Source organism: Lonchura striata, chromosome 3 (genome assembly GCF_050655825.1).
Source record: "Lonchura striata isolate lonStrDom1 chromosome 3, ASM5065582v1, whole genome shotgun sequence".
Classification (NCBI taxonomy): domain Eukaryota; kingdom Metazoa; phylum Chordata; class Aves; order Passeriformes; family Estrildidae; genus Lonchura; species Lonchura striata.
The window spans coordinates 94,983,587-95,000,793 of record NC_140705.1 but is presented as its reverse complement, the minus strand read 5'-3'; the positions used below and the strand labels follow the sequence as shown (position 1 = coordinate 95,000,793).

Here is a 17,207-nt window from a genome sequence, read left to right as displayed (position 1 = left end):
GGTGTAAATTAAATTGACATAGCAAATGCTTGTGACAACTACAGCATCATGTTTTATTCTTGGGTGTTTCAGTAATACAAAATAAACCATAAACCCTCTAAGCAATAGAATGGCAGAGCTTTAGATGTCTCACCCAGAGAATTTGTTTGCTATGGTTAACATTGTGTGTAGAGGGAAAGGGGTGCTATTACTTTTTGGAAATTTCTGCACTGAAAACTACTGCATCAGTCTTAAATAAGAGGAAAACTAAGTGAACTTTTCAGTAGAATTCTACAATGCAGAGGACTGGACAAACTTCTGCATTCCGGACCAGTTGTTTCCAATACAGGGATTCTGAATACTGTTCATTGCAATGTTTGTTCTTGCTATTCAAGTCAGATTGTTTAGAAGTTCCACTTTGCCTGTTTGTGTAAAAGCATATGCATAAAGCTTAATTATCATCTGTTCTCCTTGGTGACGGCCACTCTGCAGTTGCTTGGTTACAATTTGTCCTTCCTTTTGCATATTGAAGCATTGCTTTTGATTGATAGTCCCTTCTAAAGTAACTAGTTTGGGTAATATGACCATTCTGGTGCTATTATTGCTGGCAGTCCTCACCTTGTGTTGCTGCATACTGGAATTAAATGTGGAACACTTACAGGAGATGACAGTGTTAAATACTGCATTTATGCTGATCAACTGGTGCTTTTTGCTCATGCATTGAAAAAGAACTTCTGGTACCAGCATAAGTAGTTTGTTCTAGTGTTCAGAACTTGGTAGCAAGGACAAAAATAGCCACGATTTTTGCCTGCACTGAGTTTCTGCTGATGAACAATACTTTGTATCTATAGGGAATTTGGAAAATTCCTAGTTGCAATCTAAACACTTTTTCTGTTTTCTTTTCCTTCTCTCCATTCCAGGAAGGTGAAAAGATAATTCAGGATTTTCTTTGTCAAGTGAAAGCATTGCCCCTGACAGATATGTCAGAAGAAGACATTAAAGTCAAGTTGAAAGAGCTGAGAAATGATGTGCTGGCGAAGAACAACAGTTTTGTGAATGAAATAATTTCTCGAACAAAAGTTACGTCATGAAATGTGCGAGAACAGGATACAGCTCCTGAAGCATATTTTGTATTGCAAGAACTATAATTTTCTTGTCTTGTAGCTTTTATACTTTATGATACTTGTGCTCATTTTTTAGGCATTTTTTCTTGGATTGTAATTGTTTTGTAAAAAATTCTGAACACATTATGTACCAGATTCCTGCTTTAGTTGGGATCATTTTGTCCCTTTAGACGTTTACAATAAATTTTTTTTTATATTGAGAGTTATTGACTGCACAAACAGAATGTGTAATACTTTACCAGGAGTGTGCTAGAAAGTCTTACAGTTGAGGTGTCAAACAGTTGCCAGAGCCTTGGAAAGCATCAGTGTGTACGCAGAATCTTTGTCCTAGGCCATAATTCTTTTTTGTGTGGTGCAATTGTATTAATTAATTCACTGAAGATTTAGTAATGCTGTGTTAGTGCTCCATTAGAAAAAAAAAACATCTGAGCGTGCCCAGGTAAGCAAGAGGACCAGTGGCATCCTGGCCTGTGTCAGCCAGTGTGGCCAGCAGGACCAGGGCAGGGATTGTCCCCCTGTACTTGGCACTGGTGAGGCCACACCTCAAATCCTGTGCCCAGTTCTGGACCCCTCACTATGGGAAAGATATTGAGGTTCTGGAGAGACTCCAGAGAAGGACAATGGAGCTGGGAAGGGTCTGGAGCACAAGTCTGATGAGAAGCAGCTGGGGAGGGCTCAGCCTGGACCAAAGGAGGCTCAAGGGAGACCTTATCCCTCTCTACAAGTCCCTGGATGGAAGGAGGGTGTAGCCAGGTGGGGATCGATCTCTTCTCCCAAATAACATGTGATAGGACAAGAAGAAAACAGCCTCAGATTGCACCAGGGGAGTTTTAGATTGTGTATTACAAAAACAACTTCCCCAAAAGGGTTGTCAAACCATGGAACTGGTCACCCAGAGAAGTGCTGGAATCGCCACCCTGGTATTGACAATAAGACGTGGATGTGGCACTCAGGGACATGGCTCAGTGGTGGCCCTAGCAGTGCTTGGTTAATGGTTGGATTCCATAATCTTTGGTCTTTTCCAACCAGATGTCTCTGCAGCTTGTCAGAAATTTTTTTGCATGTGTACCTGCACAGAGCTTGAGAGGGGTGAGGTGGGTGGGAGGGAGGGAATTTTTTGTTAGCTATGTGAATGGTAATGCTTGAGTCAAGTACACACTACAGGCCTGCTCTTCCTGCCTGAGTTGTGGTTTTGTAATGGAAGTAGAGGCTGGGTGAAGTTACATTTTAACTGGAACGTCTGAACTGATCATGATTAGTGAAGGCTGTCTGCAAAGTAAGAATACCTTGATTTTTATCTGACGTGCTTCTCTCATTGAGACAGTTTGAAAGCATGCTGGCACAAGTTTATTTTTCTCCTTGAGGTTTAGCATTTTAAATTGTAACTGAAGAATACTACCTATATTTAAAACTGTCAGCGTTGAAAGACTAATGGGAAAAGTTGTTTGTCACAGGAGATGATAGAAATAAAATCATGCCGAAGATGTTAGGCAAACTCTTGCTGCGTTCAGAGGTTGCATCAGTGGGTGTGTGCTGGGGACAGCAGTGCTGCTGGTAAAGCTGTGCTGTGTCAGGGATTAATGTGTTGCAGTGGTCTGCATTTAAACATTTAAGTAGTCATAAAAGAGGTGTGATGTTCAGTGTGCTGCTGGATAATGCTTGTACTTAGACCAGGACTGGGGCATATTAGATCTGCTTAACAGAAGCACTAAAGGCTTGTTGAGGTGCTGCATAACACCTTTCCGGCCATTAAATTAAAATGCGTTTTGCTCACAAAGACAAAAACAGACTTGCCTTTACAAACAGCACAGTTGATGCATGGTCTGGAAAAGCGTGCTCATGAAAAAAATCTGTTGCATAAAGTAACAATATAAGTTTTTGCAATTTTGATTATTTTGACCTCCAAAATATTCTTAAATGTTGGCTCAAACTGCTTTAGGTGTTGGTAGAAACAGGCAGTTCCTGTGAGACTGGAATGGCTGGTACTGGCAGCCTCCTCCTGTGCATGCTGAGATCCCTGTGGTCTGAGCAAAGATGCCCCTTGCTCAATGTTGTGTCCATGTAACCAGAACAGGGATAAAACACCAGAGGTCATCTCTTCCAGGAATTTCTCTGCTTTCCCTTTGACCCTGTGTGCACTTTAAATGTCTGCTTAGCCAAGGAGCTCCTCACTGAGCTGCCGCCAGCAAGAGGGGTCACTTCTCTGCTCCCCTCAGTCCCCTTTGTGTTCTTTGTGTCCACTCTTTCCTTTCTGGGTGCAGTGCCTCAGCTCTGTGTGTCTGCAGTGTGCTGAGGACAGGTTGCTATCATTTTTGGAGGCTGATAGAGGTGTTCCAAGTGGCCAGAGGTGGCCAGATTTGCCTGTCTGAGGGCGAAAGGTGCTACCAGGAGTGATGGGCTAGCTTTGGGCAGCACCTTCTGCGTGCTTCAGAAAGGGTCTCGTGTATCTGCAGCAAAGAAGATTCTGTTTTTCTCATGCCCTTCAACACTCACAAGGAAGAAAGGTGCAAGTTAACAAGATTTTAAAGGTTTTTTTCATCTTTGTTTTTCTCTCTTACCCTACACTTCCCCCTCCCTCTGCTGCTGGATATAGGCAAGAGGAGATCAGGCAGGGTTAAGTCTCCATATGTCAGTGCTGCTTGCAAACTGGGTTACAGGTACTGCGATTCCATGTGAGCAGGCGGGGTGGCTATTTTTGCTGCTTCTAATTTAGCTTTTTTGTTCAGAAATGTACCTATGGGGCAGCAGCAATTCCACAATTTGTCTGCTTATTACAGAGCTGTGCCAGGGATGCAAAGATTATCAGAGTTCCAAGAGAAACTAACGAGGCTGTTGAGGAGCGGTGGGGCACTGTTAGCCTTCAATAAAGATGCAGGGTTTTCTTTGCTCATTCACCTGAGAAAACTTGGCACTGAATGCTCCAGGCAAGTGGTCCTTTTGGTCTCTGCTCTTACTGTTCATCTAGAAAGCTTCTTATGAAGAAAACTGCATCAGATGGGCTAAAACAAAAGAGGGGAGATGAGCAAACACTGAAGGAATTAATTTTCCTTTGGTGATTTCACTGCCCTTTTAGGGATCAGGAGCACCTGGTAGCCAGCCTGATGAGAAAGTGTTGGGTTTACCTCTTGGGTTGTGGTCAAAGGCTCCAGTTAGGGTTGGGTGACTCCAGGGAATGCTGCCTGTCACATCTGGACTCTTCTCTGCATATTCCTGCTTGCAGCTGTGCCTGTTCATCTCAAATAATAATGCAGTCACAAGTGGCTCTGTGTCTCTTGCCTCCCCTGGAGCTGAGGTGGTTCTGGAATCACAAATGGCAGAACAGGACTGAGGTGAGTCCTTGCCCACTGGCAGCTGCACTGACAGTGTCTGGAGGAGACTTCCAGTCCTTGGAGAGCTTTGGATCCCTGCTGGCAACCTGGCTTTGCAGAGCAGAAAGGCTTTGCATCAGCTCTTGGTGCATGTAGCTGTTCTGGGCTGGCAACCACCCTGTAAGTGACTGGGAGTGCATGTGGTCTGACTTCCAGATCCAGGGAAGCCTGGAGGAGAGCTCATTGCTGAGGTCTGGGATTGTGTGAGCAGTTACATCTGGTTTCGTGTTGAGATTATGATGGTTTGAGCTGGTTTTCATGGCATTAATTTAATGAGTTTTCAAACACCCAGCCACTGCTCAGGCTGAGCAATTTCTCTGGCTACAAAGCAGTGAGACAATTGGTCTTGCTGTTCTGCACTGGGGCAGATTTCTTTGAAAAATCAAGGGAGAGCAGCTGCTGCTCTGCATCTGAAGAAGTGTGAGGTCATGCATTGAATCCTTTGCCTCTTGTTGACATGGGAAGAGAGAAAAGAAGTGGCCCCATGAGCCTGAAGCCTTAAAATACACGGGGAGGGGTGTTGTCATCTTCCTGAGATGGCTGCAACCCTTGCAGGTATAACTTGGCTCTTGGTGCTGTTTGCTGAAAAAGCCATGTTAGCAGTTGTCTCTCAGATACTCCTGTTCCTCTCCCAGCCTTGCAGCTGCCTTTCCCAGCCTGTTGCCTTTCCTCTCTCTATTCCTGCCAAGCTCCTGCACTGTTCCTGCACACATGGGAGCACCATGCAGTGCTTCATTTATTTATATGTGTCTCTCTCTCAGCTGCCAGCAGAGATTTTTTATTTGCACGGGGTGGGACAGGGGTAAATACATCCCTGCACGTGCTGCTTTGCCAGTTAAAGAGGGAAGTGACAATTTCTGATCCCTTTTAGTGGCAGCTGGGACTTGCCCTTCTGACTCGGTGTCCCCTGTCACCTGCCCCAGCAGCAGTGCCTGTAGCTGATGACAGGTTGTGTTTGATCCTCCAGCTGCAGCGAGTGGTGCTTTCCTAGAGGTGAGAAAATGTGTTTGCTTTTGTGCCCTTGTGGGAAAAAGGTGCCTTGGCTCCTGCTTTGAGCTGCTTGATTTCTGTGGCAGTTTCCTTAAGGATGTAATGGTTCTGCCTTTGTGGGGATGGTTGGAGAACTGAAAGCAGCTGTGCTAAACAAGGGAAAGCTGTGAATAAATAGCCTGTGCTTATGAGAATATTTCCCCTGCTGCTCCACCCCATCCTGCCCCATGCTGTAAAGGCACAGCTTGTCAGGGCGAGGCACAGTGGGTGGCTTCAGTATGCTCACTCTTTCTCCAAAAATTAGGCAGCTGTTTCCCCCTAAGTTGCTGTGGTGGGCCCAGCTGCCATGGCAAAGAGCAGACCTGCCCAGGGAGGGCTGCTGCACATCACTCTGGAGTCTGGTCCCATCTCCAACCCACTGCTGGACCATGCTGTGGGGGAGGCAGGAAGCTGGGCAGCACTCCTAAAGTGTGTCTGTGCCTTTCTGAAGATGCTGCTTTATATCCTGAGGAACATGAATTTTTTTCATACTGAGCTTTTTAAATATCTTCTGTCCTGCCCCTTTCTTTTTGTGCACAAAAGTTCAGGAAAGCATCCACCCCTGTGGACTTCAGACCAGAGACTGTCAGTCTTTCCAGCATGCCTGCTGGTTTCCCTTGTGTGGCTGTGCCCAGATGTCTCTGACAGCAGACAGTCCAAGCTTTTAAACCTCTCTGCACCCTCCTGACCCCATCCAGAGCTGCCTGGGGAACTGTTCTCCCTGTACAGGTGCAACCAGAGTGGCACTGTAGGAGACAGAGCCACTGAACAGCCACGTGCTGCACGTGCTGCACCTCCTCCCCAAAGCCTGTGGTTCAACAAAAAGCACTCTGCATAGGATCAGACATGGAGCTGTCAGAACGTGGTCCCAAGCCTTACAAGGAATGACAGCATGTGTTACCATGGTGCAAGCCCTGTGGGCTTTAGGGGACTGGGGAAACGCCGTTCAGGAACAGTTCCCTTCTGCCTGGATATTTGCAGTAATTCTTCCTCGTGTCTTTCTGCTGGAGGTTGTTGCTGACCTGAGTGTCCCTTTCTTGCTTTTCAGGGTCTCAGCATAATGGCAGGTGGTTTCTTTATGCTTTCATGTAGTAATGAAGAAGGTAAAAATAAAAACCAAGCTTTGTATCAATGTTCAATATCCAAATTACCAGCAAGATGATTCTGATGCTCATTTTAGTGCAGATGCTCTGGCTGCAGTGGTTTTTTGCCATGACCTGGGAGGGACAGCATGGGAGTTTTGGTTTCTGTACCTACTGACTCTTTTCACCTTGGGCAGTAATAGATGTTCCAAGCTCACATGCCCTTTCTGCTTGCAGGAAGTCATCTTTTATAGCTTCATTCTGCTGTGGCATTTATCATTCCTTCAGGGACACTGGGATGGGCTGTAGCAATTTACTCCCACATTGGTGTCAGTCAATGACATTAAAAGGTAAAAAAAAAGAAGCCTGCTTAATTTGTGCCTGCTGTATAAAGGGATGAGTATTACAGTGCCCAAGGCTGGTGATGCAGGGGCAGAGAGCCAGGGGGTGCTCTGTGAGATGTTCCCTCTCTCTGTAGGAACATCCCTAGTGAAACTTGGGGGTTTAAAAGCTGCATTCCTCCATGCTGGCACAGAAGCCTGAGATGAGAAGAGTGACTGCACCAGCTGGGAGCAGCCACCTCGGGTGGCTTGGATAATGCAGAGCCCACGGGGCGGTCTCCTTTGGTCCAGTTTGGGGGCACTCTGGCTGCTGTAGGAGCCCTGGCCCCCAGCACAGGCTGGCCTTTCTCTGGAAGGTGCTATTTCAGCACTCATTTGGCCACTGCTGTTCTGCTCTGGTTATTGCCTTTAACTTAAAGAAAAGTCACCTGAGACCAAAACCACTTGTTTGAGGTTGCTCCAGAGGATGAGGAGCACTTGCTGCAGGCAGTGTTCCACCAGCACTATGGAACACTTGCATGGCTGGGTGGCATGCTTAAAATATTTGATGTTCTGAGGAGGAAGCTCCTGTGAGACTCCAGCTTGGACCTGCCTTGCAGTGCAGTGACACAGCCCTTGGAGCAGAGCTAACCTGGCTCTAGCAGACCTGAGTCATATTCCAATTTCCCCTACAGTGGCGTTTCAACGGCTCCTTTCCTATTTCTTTTTTTTTTTTTTTTTGGACTCTGGGAAGGAAATAAATTTCTGAGAGGGTAACCTTGCAGAAACCCCTCTTTCTGTGCTGCTGTGGCTGGATATCAAGCATCATGTAGTATGATACAAGACTGGTTATGAGAAAGCTGCAGTGCTGTTTATCTTTCTGCTGTAGAGAGACACAGGGTTAACTCTGTAATCTCTCTTACAACAGATGTGCTCATTCAGTGTGAATCAGAGGAGCTGCATGAAGTAAATGCTTTTTTTTTGCCCTGAGATTAGACTGGCTGTTGATTTGGCCCATGAATCCACGCTAATGCTGTTGTGCTCTCAGTAGTTCTCAATGGTTTAATTTCTCTCTGGAGTGTAGTTTGTAGACAAAAGTGTAATTTTTTTACTGGACAACTTTGAAAGCTGATGAGTATCTTACCCATTAGTATTACAATGTTCAGTTTTGCTGTTTTTTTTTTTTTTTTTTTAAGAATGAGAACTGATCTCCATCCGTGGCTTGACATTTATTTATCCTGTGCACATAAGAAGAAATCAAACCATCCAAGGCTTTGCTGCACCTCCCATGCATCCTGAGGCATACACTTAGGAGTTTTTTTCCCTATTACCCTTATCAAAGGATATCATGCAAGGCATCAGGCTGCTTGAAGTGTTTAATGTGAACAAGGAGTTTTCTGGGGGAGTATGATAACCAGTGCAGTAATCTGACATTTGCAGATTATGCCTGAGAACTTGCTCTTTGGCCCTTCCAGGAGGATGCAGGAGCATGGAAGGGATGCCTGGTGTGAAATCCTGAGCTGCTGTGCCTGCTTTGGGCCAGTCCCTTTATGAGGCCTGCCCAAGTAGGATCTTTATCCAAATGGGAAAATTTAGTCCAGAAAATAAATTGCAATGCATCTGGTCTATAGAGAGCAGGCAGCCAATAATGCATTTCACAGGGAGCTCAAAGAAATTTCCATCATCATCAGCCAGGAGGGTTTTGGAAAACCCTCCCGTGGCTGTAGTGGCCAAGTGCCTTGTACACAATCAGGATGGTGTTGGACACCTTTGCTTGCTGAAGGAGGGATGCTCTTCTCTGCCTCTCCTGCAGTTTAGTCTGTGCCCAAACACAATCCTGCTCTGCACTGCAGCCAGCACAGTGCAAATGCTCAATGTGAATTCCTCTGATTTTAGTGCTGTGGAATTGGATGGGCAAACAGGGAGGAGAGGAGGAGCCCAGCCATGAGGAGCCTGTGTTTAAACTGAGGTGGTACAAAGGGAGAACCACAGGGTTTTCACTTCACATGCCACAGGCTGCTTGATTTTGCTGTTATGTGAGTTAGTGACAAAATTTGCACCAACTTGAATAGAGCAGCACAAGGTTACTGCGAGTCTGTGTGTGATGTCCCCATTCTCACTTCCTTGGGTAGTGAAAACAAACCCTGAGCCCTTTGAAACTGAATGGGGTGCTGAACCTGAAGGCTGAAATGTGGGGCAGGTGGGAGAGGCTGTAATTTTTGGGTGCCCTTCACATGCTGCCCTAAAAAAGCCACACAAACAAACAAGCCAACAAAAGCTGTCTACACACAGAAAGTAGTCCTATTTCTTCTATTAAAAAATGTATACACTAGCAAAGCCTTTCAATTCCAGCTGAGGAGGAAAGTGGCTGCTAAGATTGATGCGCCTGAATGTGCACAGGCAGGAGAGCTCCAGGAACTGGGTGGCAGAAAGCTTGATGCCATCAAGTGGTCTTGTGCCTGCTGAAGATTCACCTTTCTAGAAATGCTTTTTCCCACTGATCTGCACCCTCTGTCAGGCCATGTTAAAAACATCCATGAGAGCAGACAAGCTGTGGTGAGTAGGATGTGACTATGTCAGAGTGTGAGCTGTGGAAAAACTCTGGCTGGGCTCTGCTTGTAGAAGTTTCAGGGAGACCAGCTAGAAACCAGCCTAACAGAAATAAGTTCTCAGCTTCAGTGTGCCCTGAAAGTCAGCAGTTCCTGTCTTAAAATGGACTGAGTGGCCAAAAATGTTTGCTGGGAAAACTATATAGAAAAATGTTGGCCTTTATCCAGTTCAGAGTGGAAAAGCACATGGACAGGCGTCCTCATGGATGTCCTGAAAGGAGACAAGCTCTTTGCTTCCCCCCTGAAGCTGGACCCTAAATAAAACACCACTTTTGTGTCACCCCCACCTCCCCACTCAGCCCCTCTTTGGGGAGAGCAGCATTTATTCTAACACATATTTTTAGTGGCTTGCAACTCTATGGCCTGTTGAGATGGAAATATCCATTGATAATATATTGGGATTTGAATGACTAAATTTGTTCAGCAGTGGGCGAAGAAAATCCACGTGAGGACCTGTCCCTTCTCTCTCCCTGGGGTGTCTCCACAGCCCATGTCATTTAATCAGAGCAGAGAAAACCTTTGCAGTTTGAACTGAACAACACACCACCCCCAAGGCAAATATTGCCTACTCAGAACTCTCCTCATGGTCTCAACATCCGCCTTGCAGGTGCTTTAATACCACCCACAACAAATTTCCTGCCTGCACAAGAAAGCATTGAACCAAGCAGGAGCAAGCTCTTTGAAGGATGATGCTCCCAGACTCCCAGAGCTGCCAGCATGTTGTATTAAACACTTATGGGGCACTAGAAAAATTCTGGAGGGTATAGGACTGATGCTAATAACACCCAGCTGCAGTTTCTGGAGTTTTAAAAGATTTTAGAGCAAAGATGACTGACAGTGCTGAATGGTGCAGTGAATGCATCCCCTCCTGACTGTACGGGGTGCTACTGGTGCTGACTTGAGCATATTAAAATAATCTCTTTCCCTGAGAAACCTTCCCCTCAGCCCTGGGCATCTGTGGGTACCAGCAGTGTCTTGGAATGTTTTTTTTTATGGGGTTGTTTCTCTTCTGGCAGGTTCTGCATGCAGATCCTCCTTGGCAGCACCACATTTTCATCAGAAGTGGGAGATGTAGGAATGGTGCCACTGCTGAGCCAAAGGGCTGATGGGCAGAGAGGAAATGTGCCAGACAAGCAGGATGAGAGGAAATTGTTAGATTGGATATTAAGGAATGATTTTTCATGGAAAAGATTGTCAACTATTGGAACAGGCTGCCCAGGGAAGTGGTGGAGTCTGCATCCCTGGAGGTATTTAAAAGTGATGTAGATGTGGCACTCAGGGACACAGTTTAGTGGTAGGCTCAGCAGTGCTGGGTTAGTGGTTGGACTCGGTGATCTTACAGGTCTTTCCCCACTGTAATGATTCTGGAATTCTGTGATTCTCTGAAAGACCTCCTGTGAGCAGCAGTGTCACCCTGAACCCCAGGCTCCTGTTGGGCAAAGACAATGCCTTTAAAACCCTTTAATAAAATTATATTCTTTAAAAAAACAGCTCTTGAATCTCCCCTGCTGGAGTTACATATTTATTTGCTTGAAAGGCATCCAGGAGCACTTCTTTGGGCATCAGTGCCAAACCATCTGCCTGCAAGTGGGATGGATGCTGCCTGTGCTCTGGACGCTGCCCCAGGCTGAGCAGGGAGCTGTGTCACAGTGTCTGCTCAGCTGCCATGCCTTGGGCCCTGTGACACTGCAGCTGATGCAGCTGTCCAGAGCTGCCTTGCCAGGGAGACCTGGGCACTCTGGTGGCACCCATTCCCCTGCTCAGGGTTTAGATCCCGAGGTGTCCTGCAGGTCTGGCCAAAGTGAGAGGCAGGAAGGTGAGACATGATTAAAACACCCCTGCTGATGTGCTGAGACTCCCATCTCTCTCAGTTGTGCAGGAACTGCCCTGGGAGAAGGGTCTGCTGAGATGGATGCTGGACAGAGCCCAAATGCAGTGAAAATTCCCCCAGAGCCACCCAGATGCCCCCACATTTAGCCTTAGGGCTTTGGGCACCTGACCCTGCTCATGGTCGTGCACAGGGAGTTATCCCCACCTGCACTGGCTGCTGCCTCTGCCTGGGTTCAGTTGCATTTTCTGCTGTGGAGATGCTCAGAGGGTGCACGAGCCCTCTCTGGTGCTATGTGCTGGCTGTAGCCATCTTCACCACCTCTGTGGAAAAGCAAGCAAGAGCACCCGTGGCATGAGGCAGGATTTTACACTGGTTATGTTTCCAATTGCTTTGGAAAATAAAATGATGTGCTCTACAAAGAAAGTGCTGGGATATTTCTGGGGACTTTCCAGCACAGCCTGTCCGTGGCTCCAGGTTTCTCTGTAGTCTCTGCTCTTTGTAGGTGAAACCAATCAAAAAGAATGAACAATCCCTCGCAATTGTTTTCACGTGCACTTTTGATATAATTTTTTTACAGCATTGCAGTGTAGATCAAAATGCACTTAGGCTGGGATGTGATACCATAAAAAAACTTCTAAAATTTAGCTCATTGACTTTTCAGTGCCTAGGTACAAAGCAAAAATGAAGTAATTTTTAGGATAGCTTTAAAAATTGCTGAGAGATGCAGCAGTCTTTTCACTAGTATTTTCAAAACCTAGAGCTATGCTTTTTTTAGACTACTTTGATAAATGGATGTTTTGTTACAATCCCACTGAGCTGAGCTGCTTTCTGATTCCTGCTTCCTAATTCTGATACCTGCACAATAGGAGGAATTGTCGCCACCAGTTTTTTACGTGGCAACCTCTGCTTTCAGCTCTTTCAATTTCCTTTAATAATAATAATAATAATACTTTCAGTGGCCTGATGTCCTCTTTCACCAGCTTTGTGTGCACAAGGGATTTGGTTTGGTGAAAAATTCAGAAAGTGCTGTATACTCTGTGTTTCTGTTGGAGCCAAGGTGCTCAAGATTTGTAGGGTCAAGACTCTGATCATCTTCAGGAGAAAATTGTGCTGCCTACAACACAGGTCTGGGGCTCAAGGATTTGCTGTTAAGTCCTGCACAGGTCTCCCTTGCTGTGGTGGACAAGTCCTTGACTCTCTGGTATCTTTCTATGTATAGACTCACAGAATCATTCAGGTTGGAAAAGACTCACAAGACCATCAAATAATGCATATGAAAGGAAGGTGCCAAAAATGTCTCATTCGGAGGCTTGTGGAGAAACTTACAGCTGGTCACGAGATGCTTGGATATCACCAGCAACAGAAGGGAGCCAAGATGGAGTATCTGATTCATCTACAGGCTTCTCATTATTGAAAATGCTCTGAGGGGCTAGAAAAAAGGTAATTGCACTTCAGATGGAAACAACGACTAAAAAATTATCCTTGATGGTTGATTTTTTTCTCTCTAGAGGGCTGTGGATACAGCTTGTAACTGCCTATAACCATTTTTAATATGAGATAATTTCTGCTTCGATGATCTCGCAGATCTCAAGGATATGCTAACATTTACCATCAACTATTAGATCTACATAGGAATATTTCACTACTTCACTACTAGCACAGATGATGCTCATGAGAGGTTGCTTAATTATACCTACATTTTTGAAGATGAGAGATAAAAATAAATATTGGTACAAATCAACATGATTATATGGGTATGAATAATTTTGTCCATATTGGCTTTTTCCTTTCCCACTGCTGATGGTTTTTACCTGATTTGCAGAGATTTAATGGATGATTGTTTCTCTCCCTGCACAATTCAGATGAATTGGTTTGGTTTTGCATTGCAAATGCAGTTGATGTAATGAGACATGGGCTCTTACAGCTCCTGGCATGCACATGGCTCTGGCCAGGAGTGCAGGAGAAGAATTCTGACCCTGTCTGACCAGCAGGAGTGAGCTGGGGAGAGCCTGAAGCACATGGACAGAGCAAAGGTACCCCTTCATCTTACTCCAGGGAAGTCTTTCTGGTTTGGGTACTCCATTGATTTCATCACTTATTTTTTCATGTTATTAAGCTGCAGTAGTGTGTTAGATTGAAAAGTTTTTCTTCCCTGGACATCACAGGTTAGCAGAAATCTTTTATTTGAAAGACACTCTCAAATTCCCATGTTTTCTACTAACAGAAACAGAGACTTGGAATCACTTATCCCATATAATTTTCCCAGGAAAGGGTAGGGATGGCCACTGGTCCACAGCTCAGCGAGGATGGAGGATTTATCTCTTTTGGGAGACAGAGGAACAGCACAGAACTTGTCTGTCAGTATCCATGTGCATAGGCCTGCCCTTGGTGTAATGCATGGCAGGAGACCAAACCATTCTGAAAGTGGAGGTGCCATGAGATGGCTGTTCTTAGCACAGCAAACCCAGGCACACCAGTAATGCCTGCACTGGATTCTCCCCAGCAAGTATTTTGTGGTTCCTTTCTCTGGTTCTCCAGGAGCATGAGAAGGTCAGAATAGTTTCCTTGGCCAAGGGAGCCATACATGCAGGATTTTGCCAACTGATTGACAGTTAGGTGGTGATGGACATGTGGACATAAAACTTTGCTCCACAGGCATCCACCTGCAGCTGTTGGGGTGAGGGAAAGGGGCTCCTTCTTCTCATTCTGCCAGTAGTTCCAAAGGGAAAGTGTCCCCAGTTGTTTGGCACTGCTCCAGGGCTGGGTCACTCAGGACCATCTCTCTTGGTGTCAACACAATGTGTGTGTTAAAGGCAATCAGGAGTTCTCATGCAGAAGACCCATGACACTCAAACATCAATAAATTCCAAAATGAAGGGTTTGATCATAGCATTATAAACTTCCCACGTGAACCATTTTGAATGACTGGAGGGTGACAATCTAAATATAAATGTAATTTCTTTTTTAAAACTGACTTCAGGCACATATATACAGCTTTGGTTGACTTTCAAGAGGAGTCTGTGGGAACATCTGACAGCAAAATTAAGTTATATGTTTCTTGTGGGAGTTCGTTTCCTCCAAAAACAGCAAACGCCTTGATTCCCTGGCAGTCAGGTTTTTAAACTTGTAATCCTAGCAGGATATGAACTGTTTTTAATTACCCTCAGTGTCAGAATTTTGTCCTTTGAAGGAATCACTTGGGGCGTGAAGGGGAACAAGGACATTTGGTGCAAATGTGAGGGTGTGATTCATTTTTAGGGCTGGTGTGGTGATCAGCTCAGCCATGGAGGTTTTGGCACCGATTTCAGCAGGTCACAGGGTCACACACAGCTTTTGCATTAGTATGGGAGAATAAAGCAGTGGGAAGGAAACAGAGGACTTGGAAGCAGGCAGAGGAATAAATGGGGTAAGAGACCAATTAAAGTGGATAAAAGCAAAGAGAAAAACGGTGGGCATGGTGAGGGCTTTAACAACTTGTACAGCACATTTCAAGGGTATTTCAGGTGAAATCTTTTTTGGAGTACTCATTCAAATAGCGTCATTTCCACCAAAATAACTGGTTACATGACTAGGGTGAGGTGGATTTTAACCTTTATATAATCTTCCTGTATAAATGCAACAGTTGCACAAAATGTACTTTTTGGATATGGTGTAGGGGGAATGGAGAATCAGGTTGGTAAAGACTTCTGAGATCATCCAGTCCAACTTTAGACCGAATAACACCATGTCAACTTGGCCATGGCACTGAGTGCCATGTCCAGCTGTTTCCTGAACACCTCCAGGGATGGTGACTCCACCACCTCCCTGGACAGTCCATTCCAATGCCTGATAACCCCTTCCAGGAAGAAATTCTTCCTGATGTCCAGCTGAACCTCCCCTGGCACAACCTGAGGCTGTATCCTCCTGTTCCTGGTTGCCTGGGAGAGGAGCCCAGCCCACACCTGGCCACAACCTCCTTTCAGGGAGTTGTAGAGTGATAAGATCACCCCTGATCTTCCTCTTTTCCAGGTCAAACACCTCCAGCTCCCCCAGTCACTCTTTGTGGGATTTACCCTCTAGACCCTTCACCAGCCTCATCCTCTGGACTCACTCCAGCACCTTGAAGGTGTCAGTGTGTTTCTGGGCATGATCAGGTGCCCACTGGAGATGGAAGGACAATGAAACCCCGCCTCAGGAAAAAACAGCAGCAGTTGCATCATGCCAATGAAGTTTTCAGCTTGGTGTCTGGAACCACCGAAAACCCCAACACACGATAAACCCCCAAATCTCAGTGCACAAGGTCCAATGAATCACCTCTAATTGCCTCATCCCTTAAACACCAGCCCTGTGCAGTGGTGTCTGTCCCAGTGTGGCACAGCAGTGACATGCCAGCAGGCAGCCTGGACACCGAGCTCATAACTGGTGTGAGCATGGGAAAAAATCCCAGCAACACATTTGGGAGCTCAAGGCAGCTCCACCATCCTGGTGATGGAAGTATAAATGCAGCCCTTAGGTGAGGGCTGGATCCTGCTGTAATAAATTGGATTATGGGCTATTTTTACATTGCTGCCTCAGGAGAGGGTTTTGGGGGCCTGGAGAGAGATGCATGCAATGGCTGGGAATTGGCAGCCCTGTGTCCACTCCTAAAGGGGTCACAAATCATCTGAGCAAGCCAACCCAGGCTTACCTGAGGGCAATATGGATGACCTTCCTACCAGCAGCAGAAAGAGGGGAAATAATCTCCCTTGAAATCCTCTCCCGTTGAACTTGCTGCCTTCTTCCACCTCCTGATATGCAGCAAGACTGGATGCTTTCACAGAGGCCTTCACCTCAGCAGCAGCTGTGGGAGCTGCTGGTGCTGCTCTTCCACTCTTTTGCTTTGTTGCCTTCTTGGAGAGCAGAGCTCAGTGATTTTTTTTTTCCCTTTAGGAAATGAGCTGAACCAACTGGTAACTCCTCAGCTATATATTTCAAATCAGGAAGGCACTTGAACAGTAACATCAAAATATAGTAGTGTAAAAAGAGTAATTATTAGAAACAAAAGAGGGATTTTCTGATTTTCTGTAATTATGAATATCTACTGGATTAGTAGGATTTTCCCACAACACTCTATGATGGAGAAATTTATGGCTGGAACTGTGAAGAATTTAAAAGAGTCTGAAAATCTTAACTTATTTGAAGCATGGGAGACCCTGAATAAATCCCAGGGGAATTAGACTCCCAGCACAGCAATTCTGTGGACACCCAAAATCAGTGAAATGACAGCTAAAGAGAAAAAAACTTCCCTCTCCCCTTCACTGCTAGGCCCAGCATAACTTTTGGTGGCTGCAACTCTTCCACCCTTTTCCTTTCTGCTGGTAGAGTAAGTTGTGTGTGTGTTGGCAGGCAGGGGCTGTCACACCAGCCCTTGCAGGTTTTGTGTCTGGCTGGAGGCTGCAGCAGCAAGTGCCATCCACAGCCTATGCCCGGCACCAGCTCTTACTGGGGCTTGATTTATTTAGCTGAGGAGATGGGGAGAGCAACAGGGCTTTGCCTGGGTTTATCAACCAGAAAGCTTTGCCCTCTGGGTCCGTGTTATCTGGCAAGATTAGCAAGCCTCCATGTTTGGTGCAGTGACATTTCTGTCGCAGCATGATTGATCTTTTAAGTGCCTTTCTAGTCAGTATCAAAATTCCCAAGATTTATCTTAATACCTTGGACAGATGGCTTCTATTGATTAGAATGGAAGTTATGGAGAGGGGATATATGGGGAGTTCCTTGTAACTGTTTACAGAGCAAACAGTTTCCATCTGCTCTCTATTTTATTGCTAAGCAAAGGATCACTCAGCTGCAGAATTTAGCAGATGACCATTGGGTTCATTTGAAGCACATCCCACCAGTTGTTAT

General features: G+C 45.7%; 1 protein-coding gene across 1 annotated transcript in view; it reads left to right on the top strand.

The window, feature by feature from the left end:
- The window catches only part of MSH2 (mutS homolog 2), a 46,354-nt gene extending 45,049 nt beyond the window's left edge, over positions 1 to 1,305 (top strand). The window contains exon 16 of the mRNA XM_021540177.3: positions 900 to 1,305. Coding sequence (XP_021395852.1) covers positions 900 to 1,070 — 171 coding nt within the window. The 3' untranslated portion in view covers positions 1,071 to 1,305. The remainder of the gene's footprint in view (positions 1 to 899) is intronic.
- The last annotated feature ends 15,902 nt before the right edge of the window (positions 1,306 to 17,207 follow it).